Here is a 23,367-nt window from a genome sequence, read left to right on the forward strand (position 1 = left end):
TTGGCAACAATGCAAAACGTTATGTTTGGCGTAAAAGCAACACAGCTGAACACACCATCCCCACTGTCAAACATGGTGGTGGCAGCATCATGGTTTGGGCCTGCTTTTCTTCAGCAGGGACAGGGAAGATGGTTAAAATTGATGGGAAGATGGATGGAGCCAAATACAGGACCATTCTGGAAGAAAACCTGATGGAGTCTGCAAAAGACCTGAGACTGGGACGGAGATGTGTCTTCCAACAAGACAATGATCCAAAACATAAAGCAAAATCTACAATGGAATGGTTCAAAAATAAACATATACAGGTGTTAGAATGGCCAAGTCAAAGTCCAGACCTGAATCCAGTCGAATCTGTGGAAAGAACTGAAAACTGCTGTTCACAAATGCTCTCCATCCAACCTCACTGAGCTCGAGCTGTTTTGCAAAGAGGAATGGGAAAAAGATTCAGTCTCTCGATGTGCAAAACTGATAGAGACATACCCCAAGCGACTTACAGCTGTAATCGCAGCAAAAGGTGGCGCTACAAAGTATTAACTTAAGGGGGCTGAATAATTTTGCACGCCCAATTTTTCAGTTTTTGATTTGTTAAAAAAGTTTGAAATATCCAATAAATGTCGTTCCACTTCATGATTGTGTCCCACTTGTTGTTAATTCTTCACAAAAAAATACAGTTTTATATCTTTATGTTTGAAGCCTGAAATGTGGCAAAAGGTCTCAAAGTTCAAGGGGGCCGAATACTTTCGCAAGGCACTGCATGTGATATGACATATCATATGATGTGATATGACAGCTCTTCAGGCATTGTGAGAATTGGCAGGCATCTGTAATGTAGTCAGCCTGGGAAACGCGGCCAGTATGCCTTTGGAAAAGTAGAAGCACAGAACACGTTCTTCAGGCCACTGCAGTGATTGGTCCGAATTAATGATAAAGCAGTATGTTAGATCCCTGCCAATGGTGAGGTTGCACGGTTGGTCCATTCTGATTGGTCCATGACAGGTTTGACTCAACAGGATTCGTGTGTACAAAGTAGCTACGCACATGTACACTTAAAATTCATAATTGTGTGTTAACTTAATTTGTATAACCAGTTAATCATAAAACATCTTCATAAGGTTAGCAGCAAATATGGAAAATAAGACTCACAGTAAAATGTTTCAGAGTTCCATATAACAAAGACAAACAAAATGACAACGTCCCAGAGTTCTAGAATATCACAAATATGTATTAAATACACCATTTCACTGATCAGGAGTATGTATGATGAGTGTTAGCACATTTATGTATGGTGTGTTTGTTTGTTTGTTTACTAATTGCACTTGAGGATGAAGATATGTGTATCACATTGCCGGTCAGATATCTGCAGGTTTTTGGCATATTCAGGATATGTCTGGAACTGTTCACTATACACATAGGACATGGACATGACTACAGAGAACGTTAAGTTAGAAATAACTTGTCATTGTGATACAGCTTATTGGAATAACAGCTCTAAACATACTCTAAACCAGTAGGTATAAATTCAGAGCATTTAGCCCAGTGGAGAAAAAAAGACCATTGAAATTGCCTCCCTAAAAGATAAGCAACATTTCAGACTTCACTTCATAGCACTTCCAACATGATAAATGTGTGACTCTACATTCTGTGCAAAATAAGATCAAAGTCCACACACACATATCCACTCAACTCTCTCTATGTACAGTTATGGCGTTAGTACCATCAGTTCCCCTACAGGGACTAAGACATTCCTTAACCATCCGAGGCAAGACGCAGTACCTCTTCTTCCACCTGTTTCATGTAGTCCTGTAAAGGCCTTCTAAAGGTGACAGGGTTAGGGTTGGTGGGGTGTGGGGACAGGTGTCAGGGACAGAGAAACAAAATGGGAAGACACTATTGGACAAAAGCACCTCACAACGCTCTGTGGCGACCGTTACTTGGGAAACCGACTAATTTGATGACTCGACCAATCTAGTCAAAGGGGAGAAGAATTGGTGCCGTGGGAGGGGGAAAGTAGTATTTTTCTATTTTGAAGTCTCAGAAGAACTTGTCGTCGATGCGGAAGTGCGGCCGCGTCACATCGTCGGGGTTGATGAACACTGAGATGGACTTGCCGGGGTTCTCCATCACCAACTGCTGCAGCTTCTTAGCCAATCGGTCATCCGGCTGGTGCTCGCCGCCCGCGTCCGACTGTGGCGACGGCAGGTTTAAGGCGCTGCCGCGCCAATGCAGGTCCAGGGTCAGCCGGTTGGCCGCCTTGGCATGCTCGATAGTGGTGCGCAGGTGCTCGGCCGGGTCGGAGCGCACCGAGCTGAGCTTGCGGGCGTGGAGCATGGCCGTCTCATCCGAGAGGTGTTCCAGCATGTTGCACTGCGGGATGAAGTAGTTGGGGCACATCTTGTTGACCAGGCAGTTCTGCAGGTCGTCGATGAGGCCTAGCAGGAAGTGGGCTGAGAAGTCTTCCTGGGACAGGTAGGTGGCGGGGAGCCGATCGCAGGCCCACAGCATCACCTGCGCAAGGTGGTAGGGGCTGATGGCCTTGGGCCTTGACAGCAGCTTGATAATGATGGCCTTGCACGCCTGGTAGGCCTGCATCAGGCTGGCCGAGATGCACTTCTTGAGCTGCACTTCGCTGCGGGCGAACGACAGGCGCCACTCATTCTCCTTACGGCCCTTGTGGGAGCAGGTAGGCACCAGGTAGAAGCCGCTGATCACCTCCTCCTCTGTGATCTTGCCGTCCCAGAAGTGGTTCTCCATCAGCCAGCTCTGGGCTACCGCCGGCCATCCCTTGAAGGAGACCACAGGCAAGATGTCATAGAGCATGCGGCTACTGCCCACGCCCAGGATGACGGAAATGATGGTGCCGTTCCGCTCCACCTTCTCCACGCGGGGCATGCCGCGCTGGGGCTTCTTCTGGATCTCCACCAGGACCACACTGATGGACTCGTAGAACCAGTCAGCCACCATCGTGGGTGAGAAAAAGTAGTTGGTGGCACCGTTGATGTGGTCTACCATGGTGCAGCAGTCCTTCCACTTGTTGATGGTGCCCTCATCGAAGAGGCGCAGGCTCAGCCACGAGTGGCAAAGGGCTGAGTGGCGCATGTCCAAAGTCACCGGCTGGTTGCGGTCGTGCAACTTGAGCGCAGGCACGAGGAGGGTAAAGTCCATGTCATAGTCGGTGCCGCGGGCGTAGACGCTCAGCTCGTCTAGGTCCATGTCGACCACACCCTCTCGCACGCCACCTGACAGCAGTAGGTACTCGTTGGCCACAGGGAGCTTCTGGTCCAGTTTCTGCACCATACCTGATGGGAGAAGGATAAAGGGGGATTATTAGTGGCCTGTGTGGTCCAGCGGTTAGAGTTGGCATGGGTTTGAATCTGGCCTACTGCCCTTTGACTCAACCTCCTCCTACATTTCCTTACCTGACCTTTCTGTTCAATAAAAATACATTTAAAAAATAAATATGGGGATGAATAGACAGCATATATATATCCTATGATTATGTTTCAGCAGTGCAAATGCTCTGTAATAAGATAGCCTATGTCATTCCTGGCTCTGTGAGTATGTGTTATTGTGACAATACACACTGAAGGCTACACTTGCAGTAGAGGAAATCTCTAACCACAGATCTAGGATCAGATTACCCGACTTCCAATACTAACCTTAACATTCATGTGGGTGGGAAAATGTCTGATCCTGTATCAGTGTTGTTTAAATGCAAGTTAACCGATTACCAGTATACTACAAAGCAGGATGAGTTAGCTAGCTAACCTTGATAAACAACTAGAAATAATTACATTTTATGGTTCATTAAGAAAGCTGAACTTGGAAATGTCGAGAAAAATGTCCATGCTTTGCTCTGCTCTGCTCTACATTGCTCTGCCTTGCATGCTACCTCAGGGAGTGACGCCCCTTACCCGCACAACACCCGGTTAGGGCCCCCACCCAGGGTTACAGGAAAATTTTGAGTAGACTGGGCTTTCAAACCCTGACGTGCAGCCAGTCTAGGAGATGGACAACTCCAATTACAAAGCTGCTGACCAGGCAGATACAGGAGTCCCATCTCCCAAACAGCTGGAAAGGCAGATGAAGATGGCATCTGATACCTGGCGAAATTGGATAGGAGCGTCTCCAAAATGACTAAAATGTAAAATATATATATATCCCTCTGTACCACATCTCTCTACTAGGGGGCAGTGCAAGCCAATTTCCACCTAATCCCCCCAGGCTGCAAGTTCGGACACAAGATGCCTATTTCACATCCCCACCAGGGTGCCTGTCACAGTCAAACCACCACGCTGCCCAGTGGGGGATAACATACAGATCCAGACACTAGGCTATATTGATCTTTACACTAGTATTTCTATGCATTTACATTTCAGGGGTTGGAAGCTAAATTATTTTCCAAATCGTTCGGTTCTGAACCGAACCTTTAAAAAAAAAAAATCCATTCCGGTGTTCCGACCACAAAATAAAGTTCTGAAGGCTATATACAGGGGGTACCGGTACTGAGTCAATGTGCAGGGGCACAGGTTAGTCAAGGTAATCCAGGTAATATGTACATGTAGCTAGAGGTAAAGTGACTATGCATAGATAATAAACAGTGATTAGCAGCAATGTATAAAATAAAAAAATTGACGCGGGGGGGGGGGGGGGGGGGGGGGGTCAATGCAAATAGTCTGGGTAGCCATTCAATTAGCTGTTTAGCAATATTATGGCTTGAGGGTAGAAGCTGTTAAGCCTTTGGGCCCTAGACTTGGTGCTCTGGTGCCGCTTGCCGTGCTGTAGCAGAGAGAACAGTCTACGCTTAGGGTGGCTTGAGTCTTTGGCAATTTTTAGGGCCTTCCCCTGATGTAGAGGTCCTGGATGGCAGGAAGCTTGGCCCCAGTGATGTACTGGGCCGTACGCACTACCCTCTGTAGTGCCTTGCGGTCGGAGGCCAACAATTTGCCATACCAGACGGTGACGCAACCAGCTCTTGATGGTGCAGCTATAGAACTTTTTGAGGATCCGAGGACCCATGCCAAATATTTTCAGTTTCTTGAGGGGGAATAGGTGTTGTCATGCCCTCTTAATGACTGTCTTGGTGTGTTTGGACCATGATAGTTTGTTGGTGATGTGGACACCAGGGAACTTGAAGCTCTCAACCTGCTCCACTTCAGCCACGTCGATGAGAATTGGGGGGTCCTCGGCTCTCTTTTTCCTGTAGTCCATAATCATCTCCTACTGTATGTCTTGATGACGTTGAGGGAAAGGTACTAGACATTAGGAATATTTTTGGAACTAAAGATTAAACGGTTCTCAAGATTTGAAAATAACGGGTCTGTACCGGAACACTAGAGACCACTTTCGTTCCCGGTTTTGGTTCCGTTCCTCTAAAAATTAGAGTTTCTGTTCCCTGAACCGGTTCCAACCCGATACATTTACATGACATTATATTAACACAGGCCAAATAAATCTCCCCTGTCAAAGGCATCCTGCCATTCCATAACATTTCAGATGTAAAGAAAAACTTGGCATTAGCTTGTGCAGTTTGCTCTTGGGTTCTGTGTGCACTGCACTCGACTGAGCTGGCCTAGCATGCTCCATAAGCATTGGCTGAGTTTATCTATGTGGACTGCAGTGCTCTGCCTCGTTTGTTTTTCCTCTTCACTGATTCCAGGAAGTGTCTGTTCCCTCTCAGCAGCCATAACCCCCGACATAAGAGACGGGCCCGAGTGGCTCGGCGCTGTGGTCTACTGTCACTGTTTGTTTGAGACACTGAGCGCAAGAAGCTTAAGTGTGTAGGCCTACAGCGCAAGTGTGTGTGTAGTGTGGGCTTGTATTACTATCCTTGTGGGTACCGGAAATCTCCAAAAGTCCCCACAAGGATAGTAAAAGGAGGAAAATTCTCCCCTTGTGTAGACGTTTCCCAGGTCTCTGCGAGGACAAAGGCTATTTTAGGCTCAGGGGTTAGGATTACAGTTAGGGTTCGAGTTAAGGGTTAGGGAAAATAGGATTTTGAATGTAAATCAATTTTAGATCCCCACAAGGATAGTAAACATATGCGTGTCAGACTGTGTGCGTCTGTCTTCTACTCCTTTTGTATCTTCTGCTCAAATCATCTGAGTGATTTTTCATGGTAGGCATTTTTCTAACACCGCTGCTAAACCAGTACCACCACAACAGTTAGCCTACTATGCCAGTCAAATCGAAGTTATTCAAGTTAGTAAAGTGGTATTCAAACTTTTTCAGCAGGGAAACTATTTTCAACAAATAACCTTCAATTCATTGCATTTTCATGAAACCAATAAATACATTTACTCGATAAACTCAATAAATATTTTTCAAATAATCTTTCTCAAAGAATGTTTGTATATTGTCCCATACAATAATCTGTCCATTTTTTTTATTTATATATAATAAAACTTATAATCATTTTGGCGACCCCAATAGAGGTCATGACCAGACTTTGAATACCATCGAGTTAGTGGGCAAGTTTAAGTGGTAAGGCTAAAGCAACCAACTCTAGACAAAAGCCGAGGCGTGAAGTCATGGGAGGTGCAACTGTGACAGCCGAAAGTTGAACACTAATGTTGTTTTCCAACAACAGGGGTCAGATCAACATGGCAGTGTTGGCATTGATTATAAAGATGTTTCTTTATTTCTAAATGATAAAAATACCAGTCAAAAGTTTGTACACACCTACTCATTCAAGGGTTTTTCTTTATTTGTATTATTTTCTACATTAATAGTGAAGACATCAAAACTATGAAATAACATATATGGAATCATTTAGTAACCAAAAAAGTGTGTAATATGAGATTGTTCAAAGTAGCCACCTTTTTCCTTGATGACAGCTTTGCACATTCTTGGAATTCTCTCAAACCGCTTCATGGGGTTGTCACCTGGAACAAAAGGATAAGCTGTGTCTCAATATTTCATTTGTGATTTTCATGAATAGGAATATTTTCTATGAATATTTATGTCCGTTGCGTTATGCTAATTAGTGTCAGGCGATGATTACGCTCCCGCATGCGGGATGGGGAGTCAGTAGAGGTTTTAATGAGCATGGCTACCACAGGATTCAGCAACAATATTCCATCCAATCTGGTTTGTGCTTAGTGGGGCTATAATTTGTTTTTTAACAGTACATTGACCCAACACACCTCCAGGCTGTGTAAGGGCTATTGGACCAAGGAGAGTGATGGAATGCTGCACCAGATGACCTGGTCTCCACAATCACCCGACCTCAACCCAATTGAGATGGTTTGGGATGAGTCAGACTGTAAAGTGAAGGAAAAGCAGCCAATAAGTGCTCAGCATAATGACTCCTTCAAGAGACTGCTGGAAAAGCATTCCTCATGAAGTTGGTTGAGAGAATGCCAAGAGTGAGCAAAGCGGTCATCAAGGCAAAGGGTGGCTACTTTGATACATTTTGATTTAACACTTTTGGTTTCTACATGATTTCATAGTTCCGATGTCTTCACTTGTATTCTACAATGTAGAAAATAGTAAAATACAGAAAAACCCTTGAATGAGTAGGTGTGTCCAAACGTTTGACTGGTACTGTTAATGTGCGTGTACAATTAATTATTGAGCCTCAAAAATCTCATTAAATTGTATATCCACTGATATTTATCGTTCCTGTTTCAGTCATGTTTTTAGTCACGTCCGTGTGAGTCAAACAAAAACACCCTAATGATTGGTTGACAATAGAGCCCCCCACAATGTAGGTGATGGCTGCAAGATTAACTTTGTGAAGAGCAACTGCAGAAACTTGCAGTTGGCTGCAGTCAAAACTTCATGACCTTTGATCACATGATTTTTGTAAAGATCATGCAGTCAACATGTAGGAGCTACTCGTACAATTTGAATCCCCATAATGCAACACACTTTGAAAGGCTGTGACCAACGACTTAACAAAAGTGATCCGCTTGAACGAGCCCACTGTGATCTGACACACAGGGCTTGTTCTACATTGCAGCAGTTTAGGAGACTGCCGACGGACTGATCTATAAATCACCTTTCATCATAACTACTGATTATTATTTGTAGATCAGTCAGTCAGTCAGTCATAATTTATCCATGTTACATTACCTAGTGGGCAAAACCTGGTTGAAAAGACATCAGTAGACCACCCGATCATAAGATCTCATCATAATCTGGTAATGACCACCTGACTACAGGATATTGCCTACTGTAAAAAGGATTAGATTTAGATTGGTTTCCATAGGCACCAATTAAAGTTTCAATCTGCAACATATTCTTACATTTAAAATAGATCAAGCAATCTACATCACAAATCTTTGCAAAGTAATTGTTTCCTAATTCACCTACAGACATTACATGCATAGAAAGACTGGGACAGAATATATTTAAGCAATAAGGCAAGAGGGGGTGTGGCATATGGCCAATATACCACGGATAAGGGCCGATCTGATGCAAGACGAAACGCCTGGATACAGCCCTTAACCGTGGTATATTGGCCATATACCACAAACCCCAGAGGTGCCTTATTGCTATTAGAAACTAACCAACGTAATTACAGTAGTAAAAATACATGTTTTGTATACGCTATACAATGGCTGTCAGCCAAATCAGTATTCAGGGCTTGAACTACCCAGTTAATAAATCAATAAATTAAAACGCACATTGGGAGTTTTTTTATGTTTAATAAGATTGGTGTGATGAGGTAGATTGTCATCAAGGACCTTAGAGCAGAGAAGGCGATCTGGATCGTAGTGGTCCTCTTGAAGACTAATGAGACGTGTCAGATCTAGAGTGAAGAGAATCAGGGCATTTACAAATGTATCAATCTTTTTAAAAGAAAATCAAATCAAAGTTTATTTGTCATGTGCGCCGAATACAACAGGTGTAGACCTTACAGTGAAATGCTTACTTACAGGCTCTAACCAATAGTGCAAAAAAGGTTAGGTGAACAATAGGTAAATAAAGAAATAAAACAGTAAAAAGACAGGCTATATACAGACACCGGTTAGTCAGGCTGATTGAGGTAGTATGTACATGTAGATATGGTTAAAGTGACTATGCATATGATGAACAGAGAGTAGCAGTAGCGTAAAAGAGGGGTTGGCGGGTGGTGGGACACAATGCAGATAGCCCGGATAGCCAATGTGCGGGAGCACTGGTTGGTCGGCCCAATTGAGGTAGTATGTACATGAATGTATAGTTAGTGACTATGATAAACAGAGAGTAGCAGCAGCATAAAGAGGGGTTGGGGGGGCACACAATGCAAATAGTCCTGGTAACCATTTGGTTACCTGTTCAGGAGTCTTATGGCTTGGGGGTGAAAACTGTTGAGAAGCCTTTTTGTCCTAGACTTGGCACTCCGGTACCGCTTGCCATGCGGTAGTAGAGAGAACAGTTTATGACTGGGGTGGCTGGGGTCTTTGACAATTTTGAGGGCCTTCCTCTGACACCGCCTTTGTAGTGCCTTGCGGTCAGAGGCTGAGCAATTGCCGTACCAGGAACCTTTTGAGGATCCCAGGAACCATGCCAAATCTTTTCAGTTTCCTGAGGGGGAATAGGCTTTGTCGTGCTCTCTTCACGACTGTCTTGGTGTGTTTGGACCATTCTAGTTTGTTGTTGATGTGGACACTGAGGAACTTGAAGCTCTCAACATGCTCCACTACAGCCCCGTCGATGAAATGGGGGGGCGTGCTCGGTCCTCCTTTTCCTGTAGTTCACAATCATCTCCTTAGTCTTGGTTACGTTGAGGGATAGGTTATTATTCTGGCACCCTACGGCCAGGTCTCCTCCTCCCTATAGGCTGTCTTGTCGTTGATCAGACTGTTGTGTCGTCTGCAAACTTAATGATGGTGTTGCAGTTGTGGGTGAACAGAGAGTACAGGAGGGGACTGAGCACGCACCCCTGTGGAGCTCCAGTGTTGTGGATCAGCGTTGCAGAGGGAGGTGTTTAGTCCAATGATCCTTGAGCTTAGTGATGAGCTTTGAGGTTACTATGGGGTTGAACGCTGCGCTGTAGTCAATGAATAGCATTCTCACATAAGTGTTCCTTTTGTCCAGGTGGGAAAGGGCAGTGCAATAGAGATTGCATCATCTGTGGATCTGTTTGGGTGGTATGCAAATTGGAGTGGGTCTAGGGTTTCTGGGATAATGGTGTTGATGTGAGCCATTACCAACCTTTCAAAGCACTTCATGGCTACGGGTGCTATGAGTGCTACAGGTCTGTAGTCATTTAGACAGGTTGCCTTTGTGTTCTTGGGCACAGTGACTATGGTGGTCTGCTTGAAACATATTGGTATTACAGACTCAATCAGGGACATGTTGAAAATGTCAGTGAAGACAGCTGCCAGTTGGTCAGCACATGCCGGAGCACATGTCCTGGTAATCCGTCTGGCCCCGCAGCCTTGTGCATGTTGACCTGTTTAAAGGTCTTACTCACGTCGGCTACGGAGAGTGTGATCACACAGTCGTCCGGAACAGCTGATGCTCTCATGCATGCCTCAGTGTTGCTTGCCTCGAAGCGAGCATAGAAGTGATTTAGCTCGTCTGGTAGGCTCATGTCACTGGGCAGCTCACAGCTGTGCTTCCCTTTGTAGTCCGTAATAGTTTGCAAGCCCTGCCACATAAAATGAGCGTCGGTGCCAGTGTAGTATGATTCGTTCTTAGCCCTGTATTGACGCATTGCCTGTTTGATGGTTCGTCGCAGGGCATAGCAGGATTTATTGTAAGCGCCAGCTCTACCCTTTAGCTCAGTGTGAATGTTGCCTGTAATCCATGGCTTCTGGTTGGGGTATGTACGTACAGTCGCTGTGGGGACGATGTCCTCGATGCACTTATTGATGAAAGCCAGTGACTCCTCAATGCCATCAGAAGAATCCCGGAACATGTTCTAGTCTGTGATAGCAAAACAGTCCTGTAGTTTAACATCTGCTTCATCTGATCACTTTTTATAGGCCGAGTCACTGGTGCTTGTAAGCAGGAATCAGGAGGATAGAGTTGTGGTCGGATTTACCAAATGGGTGGCGAGGGAGAGCTTTGTACGCGTCTCTGTGTGTGGAGTACAGGTGATCTAGAATTTTTTCCCCTCTGGTTGCACATTTAACATGTTGATGGAAATTTGGTAGAACTGATTTAAGTTTCCTGCATTAAAGTCTCCAGCCTCTAGGAGCGCCGCCTCTGGGTGAGTGGTTTCCTGTTTGCTTATTTCCTTATACAGCTGACTGAGTGCGGTCTTAGTGCCAGCATCTGTCTGTGGTGGTAAATAAACAGCCACGAAAAGTATAGCTGAAAACTCTCTAGGCAAGTAGTGTGGCCTGCAATTTATCACAATATACTCTACTTCAGGCGAGCAAAATCTAGAGACTTCCTTAGATTTCGTGCACCAGCTGTTGTTTACAAATATGCACAGACCGCCCCCCCTCGTCTTACCGGAGTGTGCTGTTCTATCCTGCCGGTGCAGCGTATATCCCGCTAGCTGAATATCAATGTCGTCATTCAGCCACGATTCCATGAAACATAGGATATTACAGTTTTTGATGTCCCGTTGGTAGGATATTCGGGACCATACCTCGTCTAATTTATTGTCCAATGATTGCACGTTGGCGAGTAGTATTGACGGTAACGGCAGCTTTCCAAGTCGTCTTCTCCGGGTCCTAACCAGGCATCCGGCTCTTTGTCCTCTGTACCTGCGCCGCTTCCTCTTGCAAATAACGGGGAGGTCGGTCCTGTGGGGTGTTTGGAGAATGTCTTGTGCATCGTCTTTGTTGTAGAAAAAATCTTTGTCTATTCCGAGGTGAGTGATCGCTGTCCTAATATACAGAAGCTCTTTTTTGCCGTAAGATACGGTTACAGAAACATTATGTACAAAATAAGTTACAAATAACGTGAAAAAAAACAAACACATAATAGCACAATTTTTGGCGCCCGTAAAACTGCTGCCATTTCCTGAAGATACTTTGTGGACTCAGCTGGCTAATAGTATTTCCATGGTACTATAATAAGCAATAAGGCACGAGGGGGTGTGGTACAGTGCCTTGCGAAAGTATTCGGCCCCCTTGAACTTTGCGACCTTTTGCCACATTTCAGGCTTCAAACATAAAGATATAAAACTGTATTTTTTTGTGAAGAATCAACAACAAGTGGGACACAATCATGAAGTGGAACGACATTTATTGGATATTTCAAACTTTTTGAACAAATCAAAAACTGAAAAATTGGGCGTGCAACATTATTCAGCCCCTTTACTTTCAGTGCAGCAAACTCTCTCCAGAAGTTCAGTGAGGATCTCTGAATGATCCAATGTTGACCTAAATGACTAATGATGATAAATACAATCCACCTGTGTGTAATCAAGTCTCCGTATAAATGCACCTGCACTGTGATAGTCTCAGAGGTCCGTTAAAAGCGCAGAGAGCATCATGAAGAACAAGGAACACACCAGGCAGGTCCGAGATACTGTTGTGAAGAAGTTTAAAGCCGGATTTGGATACAAAAAGATTTCCCAAGCTTTAAACATCCCAAGGAGCACTGTGCAAGCGATAATATTGAAATGGAAGGAGTATCAGACCACTGCAAATCTACCAAGACCTGGCCGTCCCTCTAAACTTTCAGCTCATACAAGGAGAAGACTGATCAGAGATGCAGCCAAGAGGCCCATGATCACTCTGGATGAACTGCAGAGATCTACAGCTGAGGTGGGAGACTCTGTCCATAGGACAACAATCAGTCGTATATTGCACAAATCTGGCCTTTATGGAAGAGTGGCAAGAAGAAAGCCATTTCTTAAAGATATCCATAAAAAAGTGTCATTTAAAGTTTGCCACAAGCCACCTGGGAGACACACCAAACATGTGGAAGAAGGTGCTCTGGTCAGATGAAACCAAAATTGAACTTTTTGGCAACAATGCAAAACGTTATGTTTGGCGTAAAAGCAACACAGCTCATCACACTGAACAACCATCCCCACTGTCAAACATGGTGGTGGCAGCATCATGGTTTGGGCCTGCTTTTCTTCAGCAGGGACAGGGAAGATGGTTAAAATTGATGGGAAGATAGATGGAGCCAAATACAGGACCATTCTGGAAGAAAACCTGATGGAGTCTGCAAAATACCTGAGACTGGGACGGAGATTTGTCTTCCAACAAGACAATGATCCAAAACATAAAGCAAAATCTACAATGGAATGGTTCAAAAATAAACATATCCAGGTGTTAGAATGGCCAAGTCAAAGTCCAGACCTGAATCCAATCGAGAATCTGTGGAAAGAACTGAAAACTGCTGTTCACAAATGCTCTCCATCCAACCTCACTGAGCTCAAGCTGTTTTGCAAGGAGGAATGGGAAACAAATTCAGTCTCTCGATGTGCAAAACTGATAGAGACATATCCCAAGCGACTTACAGCTGTAATCGCAGCAAAAGGTGGCGCTACAAAGTATTAACTTAAGGGGGCTGAATAATTTTGCACGCCCAATTTTTCAGTTTTTGATTTGTTAAAAAAGTTTGAAATATCCAATAAATGTCGTTCCACTTCATGATTGTGTCCCACTTGTTGTTGATTCTTCACAAAAAAATACAGTTTTATATCTATATGTTTGAAGCCTGAAATGTGGCAAAAGGTCGCAAAGTTCAAGGGGGCCGAATACTTTCGCAAGGCACTGTATATGGCCAATATACTACGGCTAAGGGATATTCTTACGCACGACGCATCGCAGAGTGCCTGGACACAGCCCTTAGCCGTGATATATTGGCCATATACCACAAACCCCCGAGGTGCCTTATTGCTATTATTAACTGGTCACACCTGTGGTATATGGTCTGATATACCACGGCTGTCAGCCAATCAGCATTCAGGGAAGCCGCTGCTGTCTCAGGTAACCCCTACTATTATTACATCTCAAAGCCCCCAGCAATCAGTCATAGATAAGCAACAAGTAGGGTGGATTGGAGTCAATTTTGACAATTTAATTTGTCATTGCTATGCAGGCTATGAATAATAGGTTTGCAGGTAATGATCCGGCTTTTGATCCTGAAAAGGCTTGAAATTCATGCACCTAAATGTTTGCAGCCTTTTGCCAAAAATGGACTATATCAAGATCTGGAATTCCGAGGCAGATCCAGATATTCTTATTTTATCAGAAACATGGTTATCTGAGAAAATCGTGGAATCTGAGGTTACCATTAATGGTTTTAAAGTTTTCAGGGCTGATAGAATTGGCAAAGGTGGTGGTGTTGCTATCTATACAAAAAGTATCCTTTCTGTGTCTCTTTTAAAGGCTACATCCAGTCCTAAACCATTTTAATTTCTAGCTTAAAGTCTTCTACTAGGTTCTAATTCTAAAGTTAACTGTTCTAGGAATCTACCGCCCTCCCTGAATGTTTGTTTTACAGAATTTGGCAGTACGTCCAACAGGGAAATAAAAAACGCAGATCACGTGTAATCACGCTAGCCCAGGACCTCCACATTCAACTTCTTCACCTGCGGGATCTTCTGAGTATTTATGTCTGTAATAAAGCCCTTGTGAGGAAAAACTCCTTCTGATTGGCTGGGCCTGGCTCCCAAGTGGGTGGGCCTTTGCCCTCCCAGGCCCACCCATGGCTGAGCACCTGACCAGTCATGTGAAATCCAGAGATTTGGGCCTAATGAATTTATTTAAATTGACTGATTTCCTTATGTGAACTGTAACTCAGTAAAATGTTATATTTTTGTTCAGTATAGTTGAAGAGGTTTGTTGCAGTTATAGCTTAGAGACGTCTTCAAAAAAGAGCAATATGCTCATATACATACTTTGCGTCGTTCTCCACCATGGCAGTCCGGGACACATTTTAGGACTGTCCCTATGGCCCGTAACACATCAACTTCCTGAGTTTTCAGGCTTTTCATGATACTTGCTGTAAGCATAAAAAGAGAAGAAAATAAATCAAGATTGGCATAACGTGGACATGCAGGACACAACAGAAGAGGAACACAGTAAAATATATTTAACAGTCAGAATCTACTAAAAATGTATCCTTGTCAAATGTCTCAAATGCTCACAATTACTTATCAAATACAATGGAGCACCAACAAGTGACAGCAAAGGCATGTTTGCTTCTCTGTCCCTTCATATTGAAGTGGGACATTAATTCATTGTTCATCAATCCGAAACACTAAGAAAGACGATACCAAAAGTAGACAGTAGTTGTTTTTTAAAACTCATCTCTAAATGGTGAAGTTATGCTTAATTGAATACATGTTGTAATATTCAAACAACTTTTTATAAAACACACTGCTTCATAATCCTGAGGACATTATCCCAGACAGAAGATCCCCCAATTGAGGACAGCTTGGCAGTCTTAAAAAAAAAAGGTCAATGCAGAAATGTAATTATGTGTAAAGACAGTAAAGACACAATAAAACATTATATTTTTAAAAAGTTGTGTCTGTCATATCATTCCTGCAACAAATATAGTTAGAAATGGGTGTAATTGGCAAATCTCTTCCTCTTCTCGGCAACTGCACACGTGTATGAGTTTGAATGAGCAACTGGGAAAACGAGCAAGAGAGAAAGGGTAGAAAATTTGGTCCAACTCAGGCATATCTGGTCCAACTCAAATTTGGATTGGAATCTGTGCCTTGCTCTCAGCAATGCATGTCTGTGCGCCTCGCAGGCAGCCTGCTTGCTCAAGTGTCAACACAGCTGGAAGACAATGACTGTTTCTCGAAATGTACACAAAAAACGTTTTACTTTTGTAAGTAGAGCGGCGGTTTGTTGGGATGGGATTTTAAATCAAATTTATTTGCTTTACTTAAACTTAAATGATTAGGAAGCAATGCTATTTCAAGTGGATCTACTTACACTAAGATCAGCCGAGACCTGATGCAAAGAGAAAACTTTAATGATCATCAGCATAGCTAGTACAAACTAAGCTCTTACCAATGTGGTTAGTAGGAATCAATACACATTAAAGATCAGAATATCAAAGAGGGGAAAAAAATAAAACATCTTGCACACAGAACTTACTGTCAATGGACTTAAGGGGTGGTTCTGCTCTCTTCTTTTCCTGGGACGTGGCAGAATAGGTCATTGGTAACTAAGTGGGTGGCCAAGGACTGCTGTAGAGGTCATGCATTAGGTCATTGACATGTTTCAGGAACCATAAAGATTGCGACAAATCATGAGTAACCATTAAGTTCATTAACCTAGCTACTACAGAAGACCTAGCCTAGCAAGTACATTGACCATGTTTCCCCTCAGCAATCTGGTAGTCAGGCCGACAGACGGGAGAGAGAGAGCCTGTTTTGCTGTCTATTTACATTTCTTAGTCAGCAAGCTGGATAATTGCTGTACTCCTTCCCATTGTTCCCCTCCTCCATCCAAACTAGAAGATTACTGAAAAAAATAAAAAAAATCTAGAGTTGGAAAAGGCAGTTAAGAGGTAGAGGTGTAACATTAGAATGAGTGTTTGTGGGGGGGGGGGGGGGGGGGTCAGGATAGGCAAAATGCATCATTGTCAAATACAAGGATCCCTGATGAATCAACAAAAACTTCACATCCATATTTCAAGTATTAGGTTAGCTAAAAAGTTCTCAAACACAATCAATGTTTCCTATATTTGTATTCATCAACCATCTCTCACACACCAAGGAAGCATGACGATGTTGACAATGTGTTCTAAAGTTATTGTGATCATCATCGCTCTCTGTCCATCTCTGACACAGACAGAACACACACACACATTTACTGTCATTAAACAGATATCAAAATGTCAAGACGTTAGTTAGCTAGCTACAACAGGTTAAAAAAAAGTCAAACTTACCACGTCCATGGAGGATTAGCTAGAGAGCTAACGTTAGCCAGCTAAAAATATCCAGCTAACGCTAGCTTGCTAGAAACACTTTCCTTGACATTATTCTCCCCAACAAACCGCCGCTCTACTTACAAAAGTAAAACGTTTTTTGTGTACATTTCGAGAAACAGTCATTGTCTTCCAGCTGTGTTGACACTTGAGCAAGCAGGCTGCCTGCGAGGCGCACAGACATGCATTGCTGAGAGCAAGGCACAGATTCCAATCCAAATTTGAGTTGGACCAGATATGCCTACCTCTTCATTTAGCTACTGAAATTAAAATAACAATGTGTGCAGTAATTTGAATTGCTCAAAAGCTTTAAAGGAAAACATAGATTGTTATTTTCAGGGACAAATTCAGGTGTAATCATTTTTTTTTTACTAATTATTGATGGAAATAAATGGATTACAAATAGGGGTTTATAAATATTGGTGGATTGTATTAGGATATTGAAATAAAAATATATAGGCCTACATGTATTTTGTTAAATTCTGAAAACAAATTTAGTTTCGAAAATCGAAATTGCATTCAGTGGAACAGAAGAAAATGCACAGCAAAATAAACAAATGATTACCATTAGAAGCCACACAGCAAGCCACCAGATATTCTTCATTTAAAAAACATAATGTAATTGAACTGCAGTTTTACTGCATTTTAACAACAGTGCATTTTTGTAAGGATATCCTGTATTATTGTGCATGTTTATCTTACATGCTGGTAGCCTAGAACAAATGCTTTGGAAGTGAATGTGCACTTTTCAATTCGGTGGACTGCAACTACAAAAAGCATTGCCATAGCCTGTAGTAAAATCAAAAGCATTTAAAGCATCAGAGATCCTATAAATTAGGGACCATCTCTGATTGGGCCACAGAGACTGTCACAAAATATTGCTTGCTAATGACCTAGCCAATTCGATGGAGGTGAAATAAAAATATATATTTTCATTTATTTATTGGTGTTCCATCACCTGCAGGATAAAAATCTAAAATGACATAACTCCTGAAGACATGAATCGTGCCAGATAAGCTGAAGTGGACTCAACCCGAGTACCATTAGCCTCAGCCTAGAGTAATATGATTGTGCTGGACTCGGAAGAGCTCGGCCCCGCATGAAGCCCCGAGTCTGAGTCCCGAGTCTCAAACGGAATAGTCCCAGCGTGTTGACGGAGTACATGAGACCCTAACCTGCTTTGGTGCGCTCTCCCAGCTGTTGTTTGCCAACTGTGCTAAACTGAATCATGGAAACCCTGCTGGAAAAATAACATTACCACCATTTGTAGAATTGTAATGGTTCTAGTGTCTTATATCCAATGGGTGCGTGGCCCACAAACCCAACTGTCATACTTGAGTAAAAGTATAGATACCTTATTATAAAGTGACTCAAGAAAAAGTTAGTAACCCAGTAAAATACTACTTGAGTAAAAGCCTAAAAGTATTTTGTGCTAAATATATTTATTAAGAATCAAATGTAAAAATATAAATCATTTAACATTTCTTATATTAAGCAAATCAGATGGCACCATTTTCTTGTTTTTAAAATGTACAGTTTTCCAGGGGTACACTCCAACACTAAGACATAATTTACAAACGATGTATGTGTTTAGTGAGTCTGCCAGATAAGAGGCAGTAGAGATGACCACGTGTTCTCTTGATAAGCGTGTGAATTTGACCATTTTCCTGTGCTGCTAAGCATTCAACATGTAACGAGTACTTGTGGGTGTCATGGAAAATGTATGGAGTAAAAAGTACGTTATTTTCTTTTAGGAATGTAGTAAAGTCAAGATTCCGCAAAAAACGACTTAAGTAGTACTTTAAAGTATTTTTACTAAGTACTTTTATAACACTATGCACATGTTTATATAGATTGGTATTAATTGAATAGCATTTAGATAACTGGTCAGTAGTTCAATCAGATTTCAACCAAAATAATACGTATTTTTCATGATGTTCTGAAAAATACATCTTAATCTGGTTTCTATATGGTTATAAAACCTCCCAAACAGAAAAAGATGTCTTTATCACGCCGTATGCCCTCGAGCATACAGTTTGCAGGCAGTGCAGCCCTATGAATGATTTAAGACTAAATCCATTCTTAATTATATTGATCAATGTATCTAGGACTGGACAATGATGTGTCAGATAAATAGATATTAAGGATTTAGTCAGCCTCTTGATTTGATCTACACTGATAAATTTGTAAAACAGCAGCACACTTGCTTTCATTATTGCATCCATTCAAATCAAAGTTTATTTGTCACGTGCGCCGAATACAACAGTGAAATGCTTACTTACAGGCTCTAACCAACAGTGCAATTTAAGTAAAAAAATCCACCTGTGTGTAATCAACAATCCACCTGTGTGTAATCAAGGCTCTGTATAAATGCACCTGCACTGTGATAGTCTCAGAGGTCCGTTAAAAGCGCAGAGAGCATCATGAAGAACAAAGAACACACCAGGCAGGTCCGAGATACTGTTGTGAAGAAGTTTAAAGCCGGATTTGGATACAAAAAGATTTCCCAAGCTTTAAACATCCCAAGGAGCACTGTGCAAGCGATAATATTGAAATGGAAGGAGTATCAGACCACTGCAAATCTACCAAGACCTGGCCGTCCCTCTAAACTTTCAGCTCATACAAGGAGAAGACTGATCAGAGATGCAGCCAAGAGGCCCATGATCACTCTGGATGAACTGCAGAGATCTACAGCTGAGGTGGGAGACTCTGTCCATAGGACAACAATCAGTCGTATATTGCACAAATCTGGCCTTTATGGAAGAGTGGCAAGAAGAAAGCCATTTCTTAAAGATATCCATAAAAAGTGTTGTTTAAAGTTTGCCACAAGCCACCTGGGAGACACACCAAACATGTGGAAGAAGGTGCTCTGGTCATATGAAACCAAAATTGAACTTTTTGGCAACAATGCAAAACGTTATGTTTGGCGTAAAAGCAACACAGCTCATCACACTGAACACACCATCCCCACTGTCAAACATGGTGGTGGCAGCATCATGGTTTGGGCCTGCTTTTCTTCAGCAGGAACAGGGAAGATGGTTAAAATTGATGGGAAGATGGATGGAGCCAAATACAGGACCATTCTGGAAGAAAACCTGATGGAGTCTGCAAAAGACCTGAGACTGGGACGGAGATTTGTCTTCCAACAAGACAATGATCCAAAACATAAAGCAAAATCTACAATGGAATGGTTCAAAAATAAACATACCCAGGTGTTAGAATGGCCAAGTCAAAGTCCAGACCTGAATCCAATCGAGAATCTGTGGAAAGAACTGAAAACTGCTGTTCAAATGCTCTCCATCCAACCTCACTGAGCTTGAGCTGTTTTGCAAGGAGGAATGGGAAAAAAATTCAGTCTCTCAATGTGCAAAACTGATAGAGACATACCACCAAGCGACTTACAGCTGTAATCACAGCAAAAGGTGGCGCTACAAAGTATTAACTTAATTAAGGGGGCTGAATAATTTTGCACGCCCAATTTTTTCAGTTTTTGATTTGTTAAAAAAGTTTGAAATATCCAATAAATGTCGTTCCACTTCATGATTGTGTCCCACTTGTTGTTGATTCTTCACAAAAAAATACAGTTTTATATCTTTATGTTTGAAGCCTGAAATGTGGCAAAAGGTCGCAAAGTTCAAGGGGGCCGAATACTTTCGCAAGGCACTGTACATTAGCAAGGCTATAACAGTAGCGAGGCTATATACAGGCACCGGTTAATCGGACTGATTGAGGTAGTATGTACATGTACGTATGGTTAAAGTGACTATGCATACATGATAAACAGAGAGTAGCAGTAGCGTAAAAGAGGGGTTGAGGGGAAGGGGCACACAATGCAAATAGTCCGGGTAGCCATTAAATTACCATTCACCGCTGAAATTAAGCTAACCAGGTGCGGCCCTCCCATTAGGCAAGATTAGGCAGTCGCGGTGAATTTGGGGCGGAATTTTGACTGCTGCCCTCCGGTGCCCCTGATCGGCTACTACACCGCCGGCGGTGCCCCAGTTCCAGTTCATAGCGTTGCTGCAGTTCCCATCCCCATCCCATTCCCGCTTCTCCCAAAATGCATTCCCATTATCCTTGGTAGCTATGGTGATGTGTGTTTATATGGGATTATCCAATTGTGAAACATTCATAAAAATTAATCTTCCAATGAAATTAAATGATGGTATTGTTTTTTAATGTTTGTGTGTGACGAAGACAATTAGTGATTAAGGCAGTAGCCTAACCTAGCCTGTTAACGTTAGCTAGCTACTACTAGTGGATATAATTCTAGATAAAAGTAAACTATAGCGATTGGAAACAATTTGCTACCATGTCTCAGACAAACTATCAGGAAGCGAATATTAAACAAATGTAAAAAATGAGAAGAAGCACAATCTCTAAAACAAAGAAATTCACTGCTGAAATATATCAGCGTGCAGCAATTTCCATCAGCCGGTGTCCGATCAATGCACTTCCACCGATGATGACAGCCGTCTGGCTGGACAAGAACAGGTGGTCGCACCAGTCCTTGCCACACCTCCAAACAATGCCAGTGAAGACCCTACTATCTTGGACCCAGACTTAGATCCCCGTCCCAGATGACAGTGGTGGTGCTGCTAAATCCGACTCCCAGACAAAAAACATAAAAGATCCCGGTGAATAGTTCTTTACGGGATTTGTTAGTGCAGGCTGCGCCACATCAGGATAAGGAGGGGAATTTCCCAAGAGATGAGGGTCAATGAAAGTTCAGTGTTCCACTACAATAGGAGGATGGCGAACGGGGAGAGAGCGGAGACCATGTCTCAAACTCATCCGAAACTCCTGCGCTCTGCTATAAATCAAGAGACTCAATGGACTCGCCACCATATCAATTGAGCATGAGTTGTCTAACAACATCTCTTTAGCTTACTTTTAATCTCCAACAAGCAGGTCTCTCGGTCTCTCTCAGATAATTTGATTTTAGGACCACGGACAGCTACCGAGAGAAAACATCTCTGACTGTATGCAGCACCACAGCAGAGGAAATAGGCCACTCTAGGCGGAGACTAAATAAATAAATGCTGAAACTGATGTTGGACAATCAAACTCGATATGTAAACAAACTAAATTCGTTAAGGCTGGGTAATTGACATAAAGCTTATTTTACACTGCCCCAGCGAAACGAGGCCCGCCATGCACTTATGAAAGCACTTGTTTCTAAAGCTCAAATGATCTTACTGTTTTTTACAGTTCTACAGGAATATTAAAATATATGTTAAATATGTTATATAAAAGTGTTATTTATATTGTAATTGTAACAATTATGGGATCTTGCCATGTGTGACAACAGGTGGTATATTATTAATAAGAAACGTGGTTTCATACTATAGTGTAGGCAGTTGGCTGCATAGTGATAGCAACATTGTAACTCTCCTATGCAGGGGTTAAAGTAAAATTCACTTCTGCCTGGTAAGGCACCAACATTTTCTATGGGCATAATCATAGAATTACATATGGGGCCTATTTCTCCCTATTCCAAAAAATAAGTGGTAATCATACCTGCTTGATAGACACAGTTATGCCATCCATAGATGTCGGTATAGCCAAATACTCCAACACTCTGAAGCTAGCGGAATTTAGTTGTTATTGAGCATTGTCATAAATAGTTTGCATAATAAAACAATGTTGAGCCTCGTTGTAGGTTCAAATTACAGCTAAACAGACGTGATCCCCCCCACCGATAATCTCTTACCGAGCATGGAGAAAATGAAATCTTTGGCGGTGTGGATCTCGAGCGCTCGCTGGTCGTCATATTCTCGCTGATCGTGTTTACTAAATTCCTGAATCAATCGGTTCAAATCCTCGATTCTGGCCCCGGACCTGAAATCGAGCTCGAGGTAGCTTGGGATGATCTTGTTGTTATTCGTCGTGGAGCTGGGAGTCGCAGTGGGGCTGTTTCCCAAGCTATTTACGGACCCAGCCCGGCTGGTTAGAGCAGGGGCCGCCATGTTTGCACGAAAAAAACAGCATTGTGAACGCAAGCGTCCCAAGGCCCCACAATGGCTGCCTCGGCTTCAGTTCAGAACATCAGCCGCTGCTTGCACCAAACAAATCGGAGGTCCTTCAAAATTGTATGCGGGGTGTGCAAAGTGCTCTCATCAGCGTTACTGTTGGGGATGGTATGTCGAATAGTAGACACGGTATTTGTCATAGCTAGTGTGAGAGTGATAAAATCAGAAGTCAAGTCGCTGCTGAATCAGCTCTTCTAGGGCGACGAAGTAATTGCTCGAGCGCATTTTATGTAGCAGATACGTTGTCCGGCCTATCATAGAAGAAAGAGCTGTTTGGAAGATTATATGTTTTCACTATTTAAACACATCAAATAAAAACAGTTATCACTGTAACAATTATTTTCAAAATATTAGATATTATTAGAAAAAATGTTTAAAATGGTCAGAATATTTTTGGGAAAAATGACAACATGAAATGATATTCTAGTGAAACACACTGTACTATGCTGCCATGTCCCTTGTTTCCACTAGTTGTCCCTGTCAGTTCTGTGGTGGTCATAGTTAGAAGGGATCCAGCCTTTCGTCAATGTAACTTTAA

The 23,367-nt window shown here is 42.6% G+C and overlaps 1 protein-coding gene across 12 annotated transcripts; it reads right to left on the reverse strand.

Moving 5' to 3' along the window:
• Positions 1–639: 639 nt before the first annotated feature.
• On the reverse strand, positions 640–23,319 carry LOC110507311 (protein MB21D2). Of its 12 annotated transcripts, XM_036964698.1 has the most exons (7): positions 22,511–23,319; positions 16,256–16,331; positions 15,963–16,054; positions 14,747–14,850; positions 8,688–8,752; positions 6,816–6,881; positions 640–3,296 (listed from the first exon to the last, which is right to left on the reverse strand). In XM_036964698.1, exons 6-7 carry the CDS (start codon positions 6,868–6,870, stop codon positions 2,032–2,034), a joined length of 1,320 nt encoding a protein of 439 aa, XP_036820593.1. In that variant the 5' UTR covers positions 6,871–6,881; positions 8,688–8,752; positions 14,747–14,850; positions 15,963–16,054; positions 16,256–16,331; positions 22,511–23,319; the 3' UTR covers positions 640–2,031. The 12 variants fall into 12 exon arrangements, 11 of the variants coding, with proteins under 11 accessions (XP_036820593.1, XP_021442891.1, XP_021442894.1 ...); XM_021587216.2 differs by lacking the exon at positions 8,688–8,752; XM_021587219.2 differs by lacking the exons at positions 15,963–16,054; positions 16,256–16,331.
• Between the last annotated feature and the right edge of the window lie 48 nt (positions 23,320–23,367).

This window comes from Oncorhynchus mykiss, chromosome 27 (assembly GCF_013265735.2).
Source record: "Oncorhynchus mykiss isolate Arlee chromosome 27, USDA_OmykA_1.1, whole genome shotgun sequence".
In the NCBI taxonomy this organism is placed as follows: Eukaryota; Metazoa; Chordata; class Actinopteri; order Salmoniformes; family Salmonidae; genus Oncorhynchus; species Oncorhynchus mykiss.